Here is a 19,475-nt window from a genome sequence, read left to right on the forward strand (position 1 = left end):
AATCATCTGTTTTTGTCCTAACTTCAAAGAGAGTATTTAAATGAGAAAATGCAGTAATGTTTGTACAGATTATCATAAGGAGGGAAGTTAAAAGTATCTTTTGTGAAGTTTAAAAAGATAAACAGTTTATTTTTTTTAAGTTTTCTTACTCCACTGCATGTACTTGTACTTTTTCATTACAGTGAAAACACCATTAACTAAGCCTAAACGTAAAGATATAGCAGTTATAATGTATACCAGTGGTTCTACAGGTGTACCTAAAGGTATATAAACATATAATCTTAAGTTATTACTATGAATGTACTTTTGCTTATGTGAATGTACTTTTGCTTATGTGAATGTACTTTTGCTTATGTGAATGTACTTTTGCGATTGACACATTATCTGTATTTTTAAAAATAGAAACCAGATATACCTCTGAGGCAGTATTGCAAAAACAAAATGAGACCTGCAAAAACAGCTAGTGGTTAACATATGGTCTTCAATCATAGGCAAGTGTCTTTCTCATATATAAAATTCCAAGACATGTTATGAATAAATGTGACAAATACCCATAGTATAGATGGGTCATAAATAAATTCGACACATGCACCTAATATAGGCAGGTAATGAAAAAATTTGACAGACCCCTTTAGTAAGGACAGGCTATTAATAAATTTGACAGATATCCTTAGTATAGGCAGGCCATAACTAAATTTGACAGATACCCTTAGTATAGACAGGCCATTAATGAATTTTACAGATACCCTTAATATAGACAAGCCATACATAAATTTGACAGAGACCTTTAGTATAGACAGACCATAAATAAATTTGACAGAGACCCTTAGTATAGACAGACCATTAATAAATTTCACAGATCCCCTTAGTAAAGACAGGCCATAACTAAATTTGACAGATATCCTTAGTAGAGACAGACAATTAATAAATTTGAAAGATACCCTTAGTATAGACAGACCATAAATAAATTTGACACAGACCCTTAGTATAGACAGGCCATTACTAAATTTGGCAGATATCCTTAGTATAGACAGACCATTAATAAATTTGACAGATACCCTTAGTATAGACAGGGTATGAATAAATTTGACAGAGACTCTTTATAAGACAGGTTGGGAATACATTTGACAGATGCCCTTAGTATAGACAGACCATTAATAAATTTGACAGAGACTCTATATAAGACAGGTTGGGAATAAGTTTGACAGACACCCTTAGTATAGACAGGGTATGAATAGATTTGACAGAGACTCTATATAAGACAGGTTGGGAATAAATTTGACAGATACCCTTAGTATAGACAGACCATTAATAAATTTGACAGATACCCTTAGTATAGACAGGGTATGATTAGACAGGTGATGAATAAATTTGACATAGACCCATACCTAGTATAGAGTCTTTATAGACAGGTTGTGAATAAATTTGACAGAGACCATTATTATAGACAGGTGATGAATAAGTTTGACAGAGACAGATTAAAATCCTTTTTTTTTCATCTGAAACTCTAGCCTGATTTTTTTTTCTGTTTCCTACCATGAAAATAGTTGTATTGAACAATTTTGGTTATTCTTGTTGCTTTGTTTAAAGTGTGGAATAGTAGTTTATGGTCAATTTAGTTGACACAGATTTACCTTTTGATTGATAATTAGGAAGGAACATTGAGCAGGGGTGTAAATAAGGTAATATCTAGTAAATACAAAAATGTAAAATCAGAAGATATAATATAATAAGTAAATTAATTATGATTTACAAAATTCAAAAGATTGCCAAGGTTGGTGGCAAATTTATTGATAGTAAATGTACCACAATGCATACGTGGGTTGTGTTTCAACTAATATAAAGACAACTTAAATAAACAAAGTACAAATGTAATAATTATTAGAGAAGTATATTTTTAGTTTTTAAAGCACCCTTACATTTTAGGTGTATTGATAACTCATGGGAATTTGTCATCAGGAATGTCTGGACAATGTGAGAACATCCTTGGATTAGGGTAAGTTAGTTGAAGCATTAAGTGAGGGGGATAAGGCCAGTAATTTCATCTTCTTTTCCCATTCCCCAATATTGGTTCTCTATTGCATTTATTTTCTATCTTCATTACTCCATCTTTCATTTTCAGATCATGTACCCCTAATTTATATTTTTTTTTAATCTACCAACTCTGAGTTCTCATACCCTCAATACAAGGCTCCCATTTGTGTTGTCCGTCCCCTCTTTACTGTATACCAGGGGATCTGTTATAATCTACAGAATTATCTAGATAACTGCTAGATCATTTGATATGCAAGTTCCATATATGATATTAAAAGATGTCATATCCATAGAAAAGGTGTATTCACAAAATGTATTTCTAGACTGGTTTCTTTTCATATTTATGCTGACTGCTACAAAATTGTTCTATGTATATAGAATATTATATTTAAATCCAGTAACCAACCAATAAGTTTTGTTTTTTTACATTTCAGAACTGATGATGTTTACATTGCATATCTTCCATTGGCCCATGTTTTAGAGCTTAGTGCAGGTATATATGGTCTCACTTTTAGTTTTAATGGATGTTTAGTACATATAATTCATGCTGTCAATAAAAAGTATGCATACACAAGATTTGAAAGGAAGTTTTGGACAAATAGAACTATATTGGTTTACTTGTGGTTTAATCAGATGATTAATGATTTAGTGAATTCATATAAAACAGATACAAGAAAAAACTAAACATTACAAAGAAAGAAAGAGAAAACTTTTATAAGTATAATAAATGCATTTGCTCTAGGGAAAATTAATATAAAAGGTCCTGACCCCTATAAGAACTGATTTAGGTCCTTCGTTTTATATAAGGTCGATTATATACTGTTTTAAATCTATATCTGCTGACCTTACTTTAAAGTATGTCTTGAAAATTATATAAATTTTCATAATTTTTAAGATTTTTATAAGGAAGATGAAATACACAGGGATAAGTTGTGTCCCCTTTTCATAGCCAAATGACCTTTGAATATCGTTTGCTATAATTAGAACTTAAATGATATACCTACATAACAAATCTTATTCAATTTATATATAAAGGTAAGATTTGATTTATATTGTGACATACATTCCTTAAATATGTAGATCAACATACATATTGTTCAGAGAGGCAAGACAATTGCCAAAATGATTACTTTATCATAGCATTTAGTCATCCTGATCATGAAGTAGAACTTTGTAACAAATTACCAAATGTTGTAATAATGTGAAGTTTGGTCAAAGTGACAACAATAAAGATGTTATGTAACAGTAAATTTGATTGGTTGTCAGATAATAGTGCAATGAAATACACCCAAATATAGAAAACATTCAATCAAACTACAGTTTTAAATGTATTGAAAATTAAACAATGGTTAATTTTTTGTGATGCATTGAAATCCTGCTAATAATAATTAGCTTCCTAATAATCTTTGGCCTTGGTGGCCAAGAGGTCTAAGTAGTCCAACTACTGAATCACTAGCCTGTCAACACTGAAGTTGTGAGTTCTTTTCCCACATGTGGCAATTGCGCTCAACTCCAACCTTAATTGAAAAGAATTGTCAGTTTTCCTATTGAGGATCAGTGGTTTTCTCCTGGCAATCAGGCTTTCTGCACCAATAAAAACTTGACAGCTACGATATAGCTTAATAGTGCTGAAAGTGGCATTAAACACCAATCAATCATCAAACCTAATAATCTTATTTGGAACTTCAGTTCAAAAATCATTTCCAGAAGGCTGATTGGAACATAAATCCTTTTGATGCTTCTGACTTCTGTTAACTTGCACATTAAATTTTCTTTCAATGAAAATACATGCTAGATTTTACATTACTGTGGATTTATTTATTTTCGTGGGTAGCAATATTCATTGATTGAGGAATAATTGTATTTTCCTGGATATTTGATTACCGGGTAAGTGATTTTGCCAAAGTCTGCATACAAGCCTATAGAAGTTCATACTACATTTAACATTTAAATTCGTTGTTCACCTTTACCCACAAAATCAATGAAAATTAGTATCCATAATTAATAACAAATCCACAGTACTCAAATATCTTTTTTGTCTAAAGGTGTTTGTATTGGTTATGGTTCACTGCTGACACTTACATTCTACATTTTACATTACAGAAATATCATGTTTGTCTAAAGGTGTTTGCATTGGTAATGGTTCCCTGCTGACACTTACATTCTACATTTTACATTACAGAAATATCATGTTTGTTTTAGGTTATGGTTCACCACTGGCCCTTACATTCTACATTTTACATTACAGAAATATCATGTTTGTTTTAGGTTATGGTTCACCACTGGCCCTTACATTCTACATTTTACATTACAGAAATATCATGTTTGTTTTAGGTTATGGTTCACTGCTGGCCCTTACATGCTACATTTTACATTACAGAAATATCATGTTTGTCTAAAGGTGTTTGTATTGGTTATGGTTCACCGCTGACACTTACTGATAAGGTACATACTGCACTAGATAAATTTAAAAAAGAGATGCTGATGTACACAAGACTAAAATTCACTTATGCATAGAATTGAAATGAATAGTAATTTTCATCTGAACCAATCTTTGATGAAGTAAAAATCAAAATGGCTTTTTCTGACTTATTCATTCACTAGTGACTTTTGTCTGGGGAAATGTTTGCATTATGTTCAAAGGTAAAGTTAATATTGATACTGTTTTTGTTGAGACCAGCCATATATATTGGTTCAGGAATGCATATTAAGGTTCAGGAATGCATATTAAGGTTCAGGAATGCATATTAAGGTTCAGATTTTTAGCATAATTGTACTATGGTGTGCTATATTTATACAGCTTACAATTTTAACAGCATTTCTGTGTCCAAGTATGTTGTAACCATATGAAGAGTCAATTTCTGTGCTTTCTGTAATCATCATGTATGACCAGAATGCAACATTCATTTTACTGTATGGTGCACTGTTGAATGTATGTGGTTCTTTAAACACTTCCTAATTGTGTTTTCTTTGCATTTTAAGTCCAGTAAAATAAAGAAAGGTAGTCAAGGAGATGTTACAGCCTTAAAACCAACATTGATGGCTTCAGTTCCTGTAAGTACATTGTAAAAACTGTCATCACGTAAAAAAAATATGTGAGGCCATATAATTTTTCATTATATTTTTAATTCAGAAGGCATTTGTAGTAAAATTGCCTCTAAGGCTGAATGTAAATACTGTGACCTCATATGTTTTCCTCCTCTTTTTTGCCGTTAACAAATAGTATTCAAAAGTTTCTACTAGGATAATGCCAAGTTTACCTATCTTGATGAGATGTGAGGTAAATTGTTTTGTTGTTAAATTTGATATTTCAATTGAAAAATTTTAAACAGCTGTTAAAGATGTGAAAGAAGTTTAGCTGGCACTAAATGTTGCATATTGGCATTATAGTGTAATGTCTCATGGCAAAAATGTAGCAACACTTTGCTTATTTACTCTAAGTTCTAGAGAATTGTGACAATCTAAATTTGTTTGGTGTTCTGCATCAGTTGGTAGAGAAGAGGGTCCTTAGTTCAGTCCCAGGTAATGCAGCTGTTAACTTTTAAAGTGGAAATGTTCTAAATAGTGTAAGGATTTTTTTAAGATTGATAATTTTTTGTAGCAAATTATGGACAGATTATATAAGGGAGTGTGGGAGAAGGTTACAGAAGATGGAGAATTCTCCAAAGCCTTATTTAAATATGCCTGTGATTACAAAACAAGAAGACTAGTTGATGGGTATAGCACACCATTATTAGATAAGTAAGTTTGATTTACTTGGTATTATATGGGTAGGAAAGGAGTAACAACTAATATGTCAGAAAAGAGTACTATGAAAGTACTTTAATTCTTGGGTATCAATTTCCTTGGTTTGAGAAAAAATCATATGTTCGTGGTTTTTGAATTCATGGATCTTAGTTTTCTGAACAAAAATCGAGAATTGGCAGTCATCAGAAACGAAGATTCTATTATTATATGTTGTTTTATAATGATTTGTGGAACATTTCACTTAATTGTCAGTCTTTCATTACTGACAATATTCATCAAATAGTTAATAAAATATTTGCTTTTAGAAATAAGCTGATTCATCTATGCTTACAAATTATCTCTATTGAATGGAAATTGCAAAGTAAACATTGTAATTGTTGCACATGTGTTATTAGAAGTGATGACACTAAGTAATTCAAAATCAGAACATGAAATCGGACTCGGCATGCGGATACCATTCAAATGTTGAGTACGCCCATTTAATCGACCTCATTTTTTCGACATTGAAACGAATTATCAACAGATTAACGTTCATCAAAGTTGTTAATTGTACACATTGTAAACATGTCATTTAAAGAAAACGGTTAAAAATGCTACAAATTTTCCTTAAATTGTAGGATTAATTCTTATGAAATAAAAACGCAAGCCCAATATGATTTTTTTTTTCGTATGAGATTTTTGGGGAGATAAAATGAACACTTCGTCATCTCATATCCTCACAGAAAGTCTGACTTTCATCGATCATTACTTATTTTTCATAAGAATTATAAGGTGAAAATTCTGGCAGTTTAGGTTTCTTAAAGATAAAATGTGTAAAATCTTGTCTGCAGTTGTACATATAGTTCATAGTGCGTTTGCTGATATTCGATGTATTTGCTAGATTATATGCCCATATCCATGTAGTAAAACCCACATGGGGATCTTTCCATGTCTTGATTTGGACAACAGTTGTTATACTTCGTTGGACACTTAGATTAGTGGATAAAGCCATCCACGAAAACCACGAAAATTGGTATTCCACGGATAAATGTACTTTCACAGTATGTGAATTTTTCAACCTCGTATAAAACATATAAGAATATTTTATAAATACATTTACCTGTGATATTTATTTATGAGCTTTCTCAACTTTCAGCAGTATTCTATTTAAGGAAAGGGTTTATGTGGGGAAAAAATATAGGACAGCAGCTTCAGTATCAATCCCAGATTAGGCACTGGGGTCCATGGAAAATTATTCTCCCAGTGTTTTCATTTGATAGAGAGCAAATAACTGTCTAAAATAACATTCCCAAGCCCTTGTGATTTGATTTGGCACAACAGCTATCTCTGGTGTAGTTTTTTGGTGAAAATACCAAAAATGCAGAAAGCTGACAATGATGAAACCAAAAAATTGAAATGTGAAAAAGAGGAATATGAGATTTATTGAATCCTGGAAACACACTTTAAGGGTATCGGAGATGGTGTCGATTGAATAATTTGTATATAAATACTGTACAGGACAGACAAATAAGTCCTCGAAAATTTTACAACAAAAAATAAACACAGAAAACTACAAACTTATATATTTAGACTTAAACCATATATATTTTGCTTTGAGTTTGCTCTAAGGTCACTGGTGAACTGGTATGGTTCAAGTGGCTTGTTACAGTACTGTCGGCAATCCACTGCATTTCATTCCTGTTTTAGTTGCATTTACCTGATTTTATGTCATTAAATGGCAGTAAAAAAATTCTTAAGAAAATACAAAATTGGACAAGTGGTTATCTCTTTCGGACAAGTAACATTTCATGGTAACTTGTTGCTAAAAAAGTTAAAGTTGAACCCTGAAATGAACTATCTTTTTAGTTTCTGATTAGTACAAACATTTTTACCAAATGTGATTAAAATTCATGTAGTGTTGCCAACATGTAACAAATGTTTTATCTTTATCTAGAGAAATGTTTGCAAAGGCTTTTTCAAAAAGGGAAAATTTTAAACACTAAAAATTTAATTTGACATTTTATCAAAATATGTGAACAAATAAGAGAAATTCTAGATAATCACTAAAAAAATTAATATTTAAAGTAGAATACATAGGTTTGTTAAAAAATGAAGAATATATATGAATAAAGTAGACTTTGGGTATATGTTTACATCAATAAGAAAGCAATTCAACACACCATAGAATTAGAAAAATATTTGCAATAGTTTCTTAACTGTATACATCTTTTTAAAATAGGATGTTCAAAAATCTTTATTGTAAACTGCATATATTTAAAGATTAAGTTGGCACTTCTGATAGACAAAGAAAAACAAATTACATGTAGAAGTGCAAGTAACTAATTTCTAAACAAAGCAGTGTTTACAAATCTGTCCAAATATTAGGTCAATATAAGGCATTCATAAAATCACTAACCATGTTGATAAAAAGAAAGACCAAGGTCTATCAACAAAATTTATAAAATGACTTAAGAAAACTGCAGATTTCCCTGCTTAATTTTAGAATTTATAGTTGTTATATCACGATATAATGTCAGCATTATTTTTGTCATATTATAGTGAGGTCTTATATTCTAGATATTGTGTAGTACATTTTACCATAATTTTTAATCTGTTAAGGATACCTCAGTAACCTTTTTTAGCTCACCTGACCTGAAAGGTCAAGTGAGCTTTTCTCATCACTTTGCATCCGTCGTCCGTCGTCCGTAAACTTTTACAAAAATCTTCTCCTCTGAAACTACTGGGCCAAATGCACCCAAACTTGGTCACAATCATCATTGGGGTATCTAGTTTAAAAAATGTGTCCGGTGATCCGGTCAACCAACCAAGATGGCCGCCATGGCTAAAAATAGAACATAGGGGTAAAATGTAGATTTTGGCTTATATCTCTGAAACCAAAGCATTTAGAGCAAATCTGACATGAGGGTAAAATTGTTTATCAGGTCAAGATCTATCTGCCCTGAAATTTTCAGATGAATCTGACAACCCGTTGTTGGGTTGCTGCCCCTGAATTGGTAATTTTAATGAAATTTTGTCGTTTTTGGTTATTATCTTGAATATTATTATAGATAGAGATATACTGTAAACAGCAATAATGTTCAGCAAAGTAAGATCTACAATTAAGTCAACTTGACCAAAATGGTCAGTTGACCCCTTAAGGAGTTATTGCCCTTTATAGTCAATTTTTAACCATTTTTCGTAAATTTTTGTAATCTTTTACAAAAATCTTCTCCTCTGAAACTACTTAGACAAATTTAACTAAACTTTTACACAATCATCATTAGGGTATATAGTTTAAAAATGTGTCTGATGACCCCGCCCGCGAACCAAGATGGCCGACATGGCTAAAAATAGAACATAGGGGTAAAATGTAGATTTTGGCTTATATCTCTGAAACCAAAGCATTTAGAGTAAATCTGACATAGGGTAAAACTGATTATCAGGTCAAGATCTATCTGCCCTGAAATTTTCAGACCAATCAGGCAACACGTTGTTGGGTTGCTGCCCCTGAATTGGTAATTTTAAAATATTTTCCACTGTAACTACTGGGCCAAGTTCATTATAGATAGAGATAATTGTAAGCAGCAAGAATGTTCAGTAAAGTAAGATCTACAAACACATCACCATCACCAAAACACAATTTTGTCATGAATCCATCTTTGTCCTTTGTTTAATATGCACATATACCAAGGTGAGCGACACAGGCTCTTTAGAGCCTCTAGTTTATTTCTTCGTATTCAAGATGAAATATCTTAAAAGGATTGTCTTTTTGTAGGATACTTTTCCAGAAAATTAGGAATTTACTTGGAGGAAGAATAAGAATGATGTTGAGTGGTGGTGCTCCACTATCGGAGAAGTCACAGATATTCATGAATGTCTGTTTTTGTTGTCCAGTATTACAAGGTTATGGTCTTACAGAGACGTGTGGAGCAGGAACTATTACAGAAGGTTAGAGATACAATATTGTATAGAATTACTACCAGAGGTTTAATGTACTAGTAAAAAGATATGTAGGGTATACATCAATTAGACAGCAACTACACAACAGGATAAAACCAGGTAAGACATAGGATCTGTATTTCTGTTAGATTGAGTACTTAAACATATTCTAAGTTATTATGAATAAAAGAATATGTTGGGGGGGATGTCAATGAAAGAGGGCCACAACAATAACAAAAACATTAAAAGAAAAGACTTTGAGAGTTCAATGTATGGTCTAAGAGGGGAGAACAGATTTCAAGTCAAAATTTTAAATAGAAGAAGATACTAGTATATAGATTCTTTTCTTTTATTGTTTACATTCTGTGCATGTAAAAAATAAGCGTAACTTTTATATATGTATTTTTATTGTCATTTATTTTTTTGCAGTGGCAGACTTTTCTACAGGAAGAGTTGGAGCCCCATTGATTTGTACTGAGCTAAGACTTAGAGACTGGATAGAAGGTTGGTAAATTGTGTTTTTCTAAAGCTGATTTGAATAAGATCTAGAACAGAAAATTAGTAAGTTAGAAATAAACTTAAAATTTTGAATGAATAATCTATAAAACATCTGTAAAATCAATACTGGAATTGTTGTCATGTTTTATTCTATTTTATTTGTAGGCAATTACAGATCAACAGACACACCTTGCCCAAGAGGAGAAATATTGCTAGGAGGTGGTAACATTGTACAAGGTTACTACAAAATGGAAGAGAAGACAAAAGAGGATTTTATAGAGATAGAGGGAGTAAGATATTTTTGTACTGGTGATATCGGACAAGTCGAAGAAGATGGTTGTGTTGCCATTATAGGTACATTATTATTTTAATCCATGGTTTGATTTCGTACAATAAACTGTTCAAAACTTATTTAATTGATATCACACACCTTATGTGCATATATGTCAATGAGACAATCTGACAATTTAAGCTGAACTGTTAGTGTCATACAAGCACATATATGTAATCAGTATATATGTTTTCCGTAGATTAAATTTCCAAAAGTAATGTTGTGAAATATAATTTCTTTTTTGTGTAGCCATGGCAACATTCTGCATTTATTTGCAATAAAATATGGCAAAAGGGGGTATGAAAATGTCAAAGTTGTCACCAAATTGAGGTCCAAAGTCAATTTCAATCCCTTTGTGTGTAATCTTTTCAGAAAGCATTAACATTCATCTATTGAAATATCAAATAAATATCATATGCTGCTTATCTCATTTTTCTGTCAAAATTGCATCACAAAGTATGTTTTTAAAAAGGGGGAAGTAAACATTACAATACTTTCTGGAACTATCTCTGGTATGGATATAAAACACAGACTATCAAACAAAAGATAGTCCATAAAACGTACAAAAATTAATCTTGATGTTCATTTTAACCCATTTTGAAAGCTTATTCTTCAGCTATTTGAAAACAAATTTAAAACACAATATTTTTTTTATTTATTATGTGGTCAAGTTTGGTCCAGATCAGGGCTTCCAAAACAGTTGTATTGTCTGGACCTTGTCTGATAAATTATATATGAATATGACAGTTGTTTTCCATTCGTTTGATGTGTTTGCGCTTGATTTGTTGTGCTGAGCCTGAACCGGGGGTTTGCCATTTTAACATAATTCAGAAAAAATTGAAGTTTATGCAATCTTTTTGACCTGTCTTTTTGCCTTAAACAGCTACACATTTCCATTTATAAAATGACATGATGAATAAGTACTATCAAAACAAACCTTACTTTAATAACCCTCATTGAAATCAAGGTTAATTAGTTATCAGACAACTGAAATTTACTTGTTCAGGGGACAGGTAAACTATTTTTTACCAGACATTGATCGGTCTATTTTAAGTTATTTTCTTAAATATCAACAGTTTACATCCAATTTATTTAGTTGAAAAGATTTAGATTATCAGAAAGACATATTTGAATATGATTTGATGAAATATTTGGTAGTAATAAAGGTTTTAAGTGAAAAATCAACAGAACGACGTTGTTTGAACTAGTATATTCACAGGTGCGAGATTTGATTATGAATCCTAATTCTTCAAGAAAATAAGATTCATGACCCCCTATTTTTGTTTGATAATTAGGAAGTATTTATGAAAAGCAATTCTCTCATTGAATTTTAACCAATTCTATAGTTTAAATGTTTCCTCAATTAGAAAAATTAAGTTTCTCCTACCGGGGTATATATAAAAATAAGGAGATGTGGTTTGGTTGCCAATGAGACAACTATCCACCAAAGTTCAAATGAAGTGGATGTAAGCAATTATAGGCAACTGTACAGCCTTCAACAATGAGAAAAACCCATACCATATAGTCGGCAATAAAAGGCCCCGACATGAAAAATATGTAACAATTCAATTAAGAAAACTAACAGCCTAATATATAACAAAACAATTTATGAAAAAACAAATATGACAGACATGAACCAACGACAACCACTGAACTACAGGTTCCTGACTTGGGACAGGCACATAAAGAATGTGGCACTTAAACATGTCTGTGAGCGCTTTCCAATCCCCCTAACCTGGGACAGTGGTGTTACAGACTGATACAAAGCAGAAAAACATCTAACAAAAGCACAGACCGGACATGGCAGTGTATTTATACATCTCTAACAACACAAAAGACACAAAGTACAGTACAGATCTGAGAGTACTCAAAGTTACTGACAGCTAGTTCAAAGCCAATAACAACATATAAAAAAAATCATGTATCTTAGACTAAAATATTAATCAGTACACATCCAACATCCAATGGATTTAGTGTAAAGACATCATTAACAGTCAGAGAAAAACATGACCTTGTGCAATGCCAAAATATAAGTATCGAAAGGTTGTAGTACTGTGAAAGTGCATATGTGTATAAAAATAATATTTAGTATGGTTTTAATTTACTGATAACAAAATCAATATTTATATCAATGAAAACAATATTCAAAGATCTAATTACAGTGTTGAATTGGTAACCTTTTAGAATAAGTTTATTTACAGGATTGATAACCCATATAAAATAACTGATTTCGTTAATTTCAATGTATTTTAATGAAAAAACAAGGTTGGTAACGTCCAGTTTTGATATTGAAAAGTTCATTGACCCAGAAGTCTTTCACAGAAGTTTAAGAAAAATCTATCGTCAAACATTTAGACACCCCAGCGACCTTAAAATTTTTTATACATAAAATAGCTAACCCAGGATAAATATCGATACATATTTAAATTGTGACTGAGAATCACTGATAATTCACTTATGCCCTACACATAATTGTGAATAAATGTGTCGTTTGGTGTCTCACTGGATATTTTTCAGTATTCAAATTTTTTGATTAGTTATTCTATAATTTATTGCCAACATTTTACAGACTGTGTGAAAATTTTGACAAAAAATTTCAAGAAACTAAAAATATTTATTTTAGATAGGAAGAAAGATCTAATAAAGTTACAGTCGGGAGAATATATAGCCCTGGGTCAAGTAGAGACAACATTAAAGATGTGTACCATAGTGGAACAGATTTGTGTATATGGGTCATCACATCATGATTTCACCATAGCTTTTGTTGTACCATCAGCCAGACCATTGAAGGAATTAGCTGAATCCATGAGCCTTGAAGGAGATATAGCTGATCTTTGTAAAAATAAGCTAATTGAGAAGGAAATTATCAAAAGGATAACAGAGTATGGAATCAAAGGTTAGTGTTATATTTATACTAAATTATTGTGAATAAAAGGAAATGTGGGATGTCCATCAATTAGGGAGTAACACAATGACACAAATAGCCAAAACTCATTATATGACCGCAAAAAATTTTGTGTCGTATATTGGTATCACATCGTCGTCATTGTCGTCGTCATCAACGTCGTCCGAAGACAGTTGGTTTCAAGACAATAACTTAAGTATAATTAAATAGAAATCTATGAAATTTATATACAAGGTTTATAACCACTAAAGGAGGGTTGGGATTGATTTTGGGGGTTATGGTCCTAACAGTTTAGGAATTGGGGGCCAAAAAGGGGCCAAAATAAGCATTTTTCTAGTTTCCAGACAATAACTTGTGGAACAGCGTATGGATCTCTCTGAAATTATACCACAAGTTTCCATACCATAAAGGGATGGTTAGGATTTGCTTTGGGGGGTTATGGCTCAAACCGTTTAGGAATTAGGGGCAAAAAAGGGGGAAAAACAAGGGTTTCCTGGTTAATGGACAATTACTTAAGACAATTTTAAAGCAGTGTAAGGGAGATTATCCAATTCGCAATAGCAAAGTGTATTGCACAAAAGCAAAAAATTGAATATAAATTCAAATCATATAACCAATTCTAAGTTCTTTGACTACAGTTATTCTGTGTCAGAAACCTATTGTGTGTCAAATATTTAATTACATTCCAAATTCAGACCTGTATCAAGCGGGAATATTGTGTCCATTTTTGCCCCAACTGTTCAGGCTTGGACGGACCTCTGCGGTTGTATCCAGCTGCGAAGCAATTTATCTATAATATACTATCTAATTTAAGTCTGTTGACTGCAATTACCAAGTCTTTAAGATATTGGCTTTCTTGAAATGTTCATTGCTTCGTAAATTTTGTTATGATGGAAACTGTCATCAAGAATTTAAATGGATTTTAATCTGCTATAAATTACTTTAAAAAATGTGAGATGAAAAAAAGCTATTTTAAGGGTCACATTCTATCAGAGAAATTGTCTTTTCTTTGTTATATGTTGTCTTTAATACCCTCACATACTAATGTACTCTGTATGGTTAGAATAGTTGAAATGATGAATCCGGAAGTTGGTCAGTACTTTTAAATGAGGCTTCTGATATAAAACCCTTGTAAACAAAGCTATGCTGTAATTCCAATAAAACAGTGGGTACACGTGCTGGATTTTTTTAATGTCAGTTGTTCTCTGATTGACACTGGATAAAACAAGCATACAGCATGACATGAAAGAATTATTTCTTTAATAAAGTACACAAATAAAATGTACATTTATTTAAATGTTTGGACTGATTTTATAAAGGAAAACATTGGAATAAAGCAAAAAAGTATCCAATACAGAACTTGGATTGAATTACTCCTATCTAACATATTGCACAGCAAAGTAATACATCCTATACAGCCAAGCTGAGGACTCATCATCAAGCTTCTAACAGTCAAACTGGAAGAGTCTTGGTGGTGATAATTTTGTACACTAGGTGAATTTTGAACGAGGGAGTCTGACAAACTGCATATGTTTATTTACTTGTGAAAAAAAAAAACAATGATTTTTGACTTTATATTTTTGCAGCCAAGCTTGATAAATTTAGCATCCCCAGAAAGATTTTATTGTGTCCTGAAGTATGGATGCCAGATTCTGGACTAGTTACTGATTCCATGAAGTTTAAAAGAAAAAGTATTGAAGCTGAATTTAAAGAGGAGATCAACAGAATGTATGACTGTTAAACCACTATACTATATGTGTGCAAAAATTGCAGTGTTGTCCATAATTTTGTGTTGGATGGATTTTTTGCTTGATAGAAACTTTTATAAACATTACAAGCACAATAAAAAGGAACTGGTTTGATGATTTTGAAGTCACTGAGCTTTAAAATCTGTCATGTTGTGAATGTCTTCATCATGTAATGGCCTGTTGTTTAAGGGCATACGATATAGATTTGATTTCACAGTGATTTTTTTATAAAATGATGCATACAAGCTATATTTTCCCTAGTCAATTCAAATATGTAAATAAAATATACCTTCATGTGCTACTTTTAGAGATAAATGGGATGTGAATTTTAGACATTTACTCTAAATTGCGGTTTCTTCAACATTTCTATCCTCTGGTACCTGACTTTTTGTTTCGAAAGATAAACACAAGTGGATTTTTTTTGTAAGGCATTTGGAAAATCTTCTTTACATAAATAAGTTTCTAAATTAGTGTAACATTTCTTTGGAAATAACTTATTTTTATCAAAGTATTCATGATTTTAGAGGACAAAAAAAACCACATTTTTTGTTGTATTATTATCTAATTCAAAAAAATTTCATCTGTAATTTGTTCATAAAAATTGGTACAAATAATCTTCATACATAATCAAACCAAATGTCATTTTAAAAAAGAGGGGTCAATGTACTTGTTTGCAAGCTAAAGATTAAATCAGTCGAAAAATGCATCTTTTCCCAATATGTCACAGTTTGAGTCACTTTGCAAAAAATAACATTTTAAGTAAGCAACGTCATTACCTCCCCTGTAACTGTATTGTATGCCCTTAAAAGAACCATGTCCTTGAAATTGATATTGCATAAAGTCACCTGCTACATAAAAATATATATCAAACACAGAACAGTGTCTATGTCTGCCTTAAGTCATTGCTAGCTATAGTATAACAATATATTATGTATTGATGTCATTGTTAATCAAGATATTAGAACTTGTAGTAATATGCTACATATAGTTGAGAAATAATCTTTAACTACAATCGTTATCATCTGTACATATTACGATTATAGGGTGGGTAATGACATGCTAGTGGATTATCAGAGCGCCAAGGGTTCTATCCAATCAAAATGCTATTGCTTTTTTAAGGGATGAATTAGTTAATTATTGTAAATTAACAATTTATGATGTAACTGTGTAATTTTTTTTTCAACTAAGTTTCTTTGGGCAAAGTTAGCCTCTCAAACATTTGGCATGTAGGTACCTCATGGGGTTTCCATATGCCATGTATACTAAAATCAATATAACATGTTCATGGGGATTAACATTTGTTTCCCTGAAATCTTTAAAAGCAAAACACTTGAAAATGCATATATTAGATGCAGAAATTCATAGATAAATTGTATACTTTTCTGTAAACTTTGCATCTAGAACTTATTAAAAATTGATATAAATATTAATAAATTATTGACTTACATCTGTTCTAGTGCCATAGAACAAGTGATTTGTATTCATTTGAAATAGATGCATATTTAATCTTTATCTAAATGTACGACTTCCAAGATTATATTAACCTCTTGCCATTGATGTTTTACATGTATAAACACTTGTTATAGTTTCAAGATTCCAGTTGTTGATATTTTTATTATTGTCAGATGGCTTTTTCATTTATTATAGAATAAAGGTTGGCATCTCAGATAAATATTATAGGCATTGCCATTGGTGATATTCTGCCATAAGAAATGTATTTTTTTGTATGATGAAGTAAAACAAAAAGTGCCCTTTGACAATCCATATTTTTATTTCTGAACAGACTTAAGTTCTTTTGTTATCTAAATTTTTCACAGACTAAAAGGACTACCAGCAACTGAAGTTGTTTGTGCCAAAAAGAAATAAAGGGGTGATATACCATAATATCCTAAATGTTTGAGATAGTTTTGATAACACAAGTCAGATTGTAGACATTTTACAAAGTTATAATAATATGTTGATTCTAAAGTTTACAGAAGTCAGATCCAAAGTAAAGAAACAACACTTTATTGCTGTTTTTCATCTAAAAGTCACAGTAAATATAAAAAAGAAGATGTGGTATGATTGCCAACGAGACAACTCTCCACAAGAGACCAAATGACACAGAAAATAACAACTATAGGTCACCGTACAGCCTTTAACAATGAGCAAAGCCCATACCGCACAGTCAGCTATAAAAGGCCCCGAAATGAACAATTCAAACGAGAAAACTAATGGCCTAATTTATGTACAAAAAAAATGAACGAAGCTGTTTAGTATGAAACAAACTGAAGTTCAAGATGATCTCTAGCACTCATTTGAGCAGAATTCTTTTCTACATGTAAAGGGGTCAACCTTTAAAGGCTGTTAATGAAAAAATATAAAGGACTAAATCTCAGAATGTTATAGATCTGTCTTCCAATATATGTTTTCCAGTATGCTATTGATAATTCATACACTCAATACATTTCATTATTAATAAATCTTTATTTTATTTTATTTTTACAGTATCTTATAACTTGACTTGAAATATTTCTTTAAATGATAAAATTTTGGTTACTAGTATAATATATATTGTTCTAAAAAATTAGTGCAAAACATTAACATTAATTATCATTACAAAATGACAAGCATCTGTCATGGCTGTGTTCAATTTTTTTTTTATAGTTTGCAATTATGAAAAAAAATATATTTCAAAAGTCTTTGGTTTTTTGGGACCTTGGGTGAATAAAGTGATAAAAACCTATACCCAATATGGAACTAAAAAAGCTAAATAAACTTAAGCATAATTAAGTAAAAAATGTACTACTTTAATGTTTTATTACTGTTATTTATTCCTATTTTGTCTTTTTTCTTTCCTTATTTTTTATGTTAAAAATTATATTTTTGTTAAGTTTACACAATTTTCTTTATTTCTCTCCTTTGTTATATTATTTTTTATTAAACCATTTTGCATTCTTACTTGTTGTTTTATACATTAAAAAAGTCTAAAATTATTTTAACACATATGTATTCCTATTTTTTTAGCATATAAGATAACAGATTTTTTCCTCAGACTTCTGTCTATATTTTATATATATGGAATTGATTTAACTCTTTTTTTATGTCTTATAGAACTAGGACATATAAGTCCCACCTCTTCTCCCTACCATTTTAGAAAAGAGAAGTCAATTCTCCCTCAGATTCTGAAGTAGTGCAAGCCCAAATATGTTAATTAAAATCTCATCAGAAAATCTAGCATCAGTTAAATTTATTCAGCAATTGATCTATTTGAGTGTGTAATTAGGATATTAAATTAAAGAGAACTTGTTTTAGTTGGCTGAACCATGAATCCTTTAGCTATATAGATCAAACCTGTAAAAACAATTTCTTGCACCTTTTTGTAGATACCTTTGGGGATCCAAGTTGCCAGCCCTCCCCTTTTTGTGTTAAGTGAATGATTCTGATTATTTGGCTACCAGTTTCTTATTTTTCAGTGGTACCCTACAGGCTTCCATTTATGAAAATCCTGTAATTGCCAAGATCTAAATTGCTCAAGTTGTGAATGAATTCATTTGAGAATTATTCTGTTGTTACATTTTTTGTGATCCTATATTTTTTAGCATATCAGGAAATAAACAAAGATGAAATATTTGCATCATAATATGATATTGTGTTCCTGTTAAACAAATAACAACAATCAAATTAAAGTAAACTGGTCTGAGAAATTTTTTTTTGTAGTCAAGCAGCTTCATTGATTTATGTACACCTGAGAGCTATATTTTTGCCATATTTGTAGAATTTGTAGCATAATAAATGTTTATCAAGTGGAAGTTTTTCTTTATCTGTTTTTAAACAGCTAACCCTATATTTATGGCAATTCAGAAGTTTTAGTTATTTTATTAGATTGACAATTTAATCGTTTGTGCTTTATAAGAGACTTACAGGGTATGCATTTACTACGAATAGAACATAGGAGGTAAAATTGTCAAAATTGTTGTTCTTTATGGGGTTTCTGTAGCTGATATTTATGTAATAGATAATTAGTTAAAGATGACACAAATTTTGTTCAGGTAAACTTACTTCTGACCAAATATGTCCCTTGGACTTCAAAATAACAAGGATGTTAAGCAGGCAACACTCAACCAATCAAATGAACAAATTTAGTTCTCATATAAGCTGATGATTTGTGTATTTGTACAAAGAATAGTTACAAATCATTTAAGCTTCATTTCGGGTTGACTTAATTTAAAGAAATTCATGTAATTATCTGTTTTTTCCTTGTGTTGCCAGCTTCTGGTATCCATCATTGTTTCTCTCTTTTTTTTAATATTCA

General features: G+C 31.0%; 1 protein-coding gene across 4 annotated transcripts in view; it reads left to right on the top strand.

The window, feature by feature from the left end:
• Nucleotides 1–18,972, top strand: part of LOC127738932 (long-chain-fatty-acid--CoA ligase 4-like) — a 29,181-nt gene extending 10,209 nt beyond the window's left edge. For all 4 annotated transcript variants that reach the window (XM_052250427.1, XM_052250428.1, XM_052250426.1 and 1 more), the window contains 11 exons: nt 183–263; nt 1,927–1,996; nt 2,469–2,527; nt 4,415–4,479; nt 5,017–5,088; nt 5,636–5,775; nt 9,536–9,708; nt 10,129–10,203; nt 10,363–10,551; nt 13,152–13,424; nt 15,020–18,972. In XM_052250427.1, the coding sequence (XP_052106387.1) occupies nt 183–263; nt 1,927–1,996; nt 2,469–2,527; nt 4,415–4,479; nt 5,017–5,088; nt 5,636–5,775; nt 9,536–9,708; nt 10,129–10,203; nt 10,363–10,551; nt 13,152–13,424; nt 15,020–15,174 (1,352 nt within the window). In that variant the 3' untranslated portion in view covers nt 15,175–18,972. The remainder of the gene's footprint in view (nt 1–182; nt 264–1,926; nt 1,997–2,468; nt 2,528–4,414; nt 4,480–5,016; nt 5,089–5,635; nt 5,776–9,535; nt 9,709–10,128; nt 10,204–10,362; nt 10,552–13,151; nt 13,425–15,019) is intronic.
• Nucleotides 18,973–19,475: the final 503 nt, after the last annotated feature.

This window comes from Mytilus californianus, unplaced genomic scaffold (assembly GCF_021869535.1).
Source record: "Mytilus californianus isolate M0D057914Y unplaced genomic scaffold, xbMytCali1.0.p SCAF_4, whole genome shotgun sequence".
Classification (NCBI taxonomy): domain Eukaryota; kingdom Metazoa; phylum Mollusca; class Bivalvia; order Mytilida; family Mytilidae; genus Mytilus; species Mytilus californianus.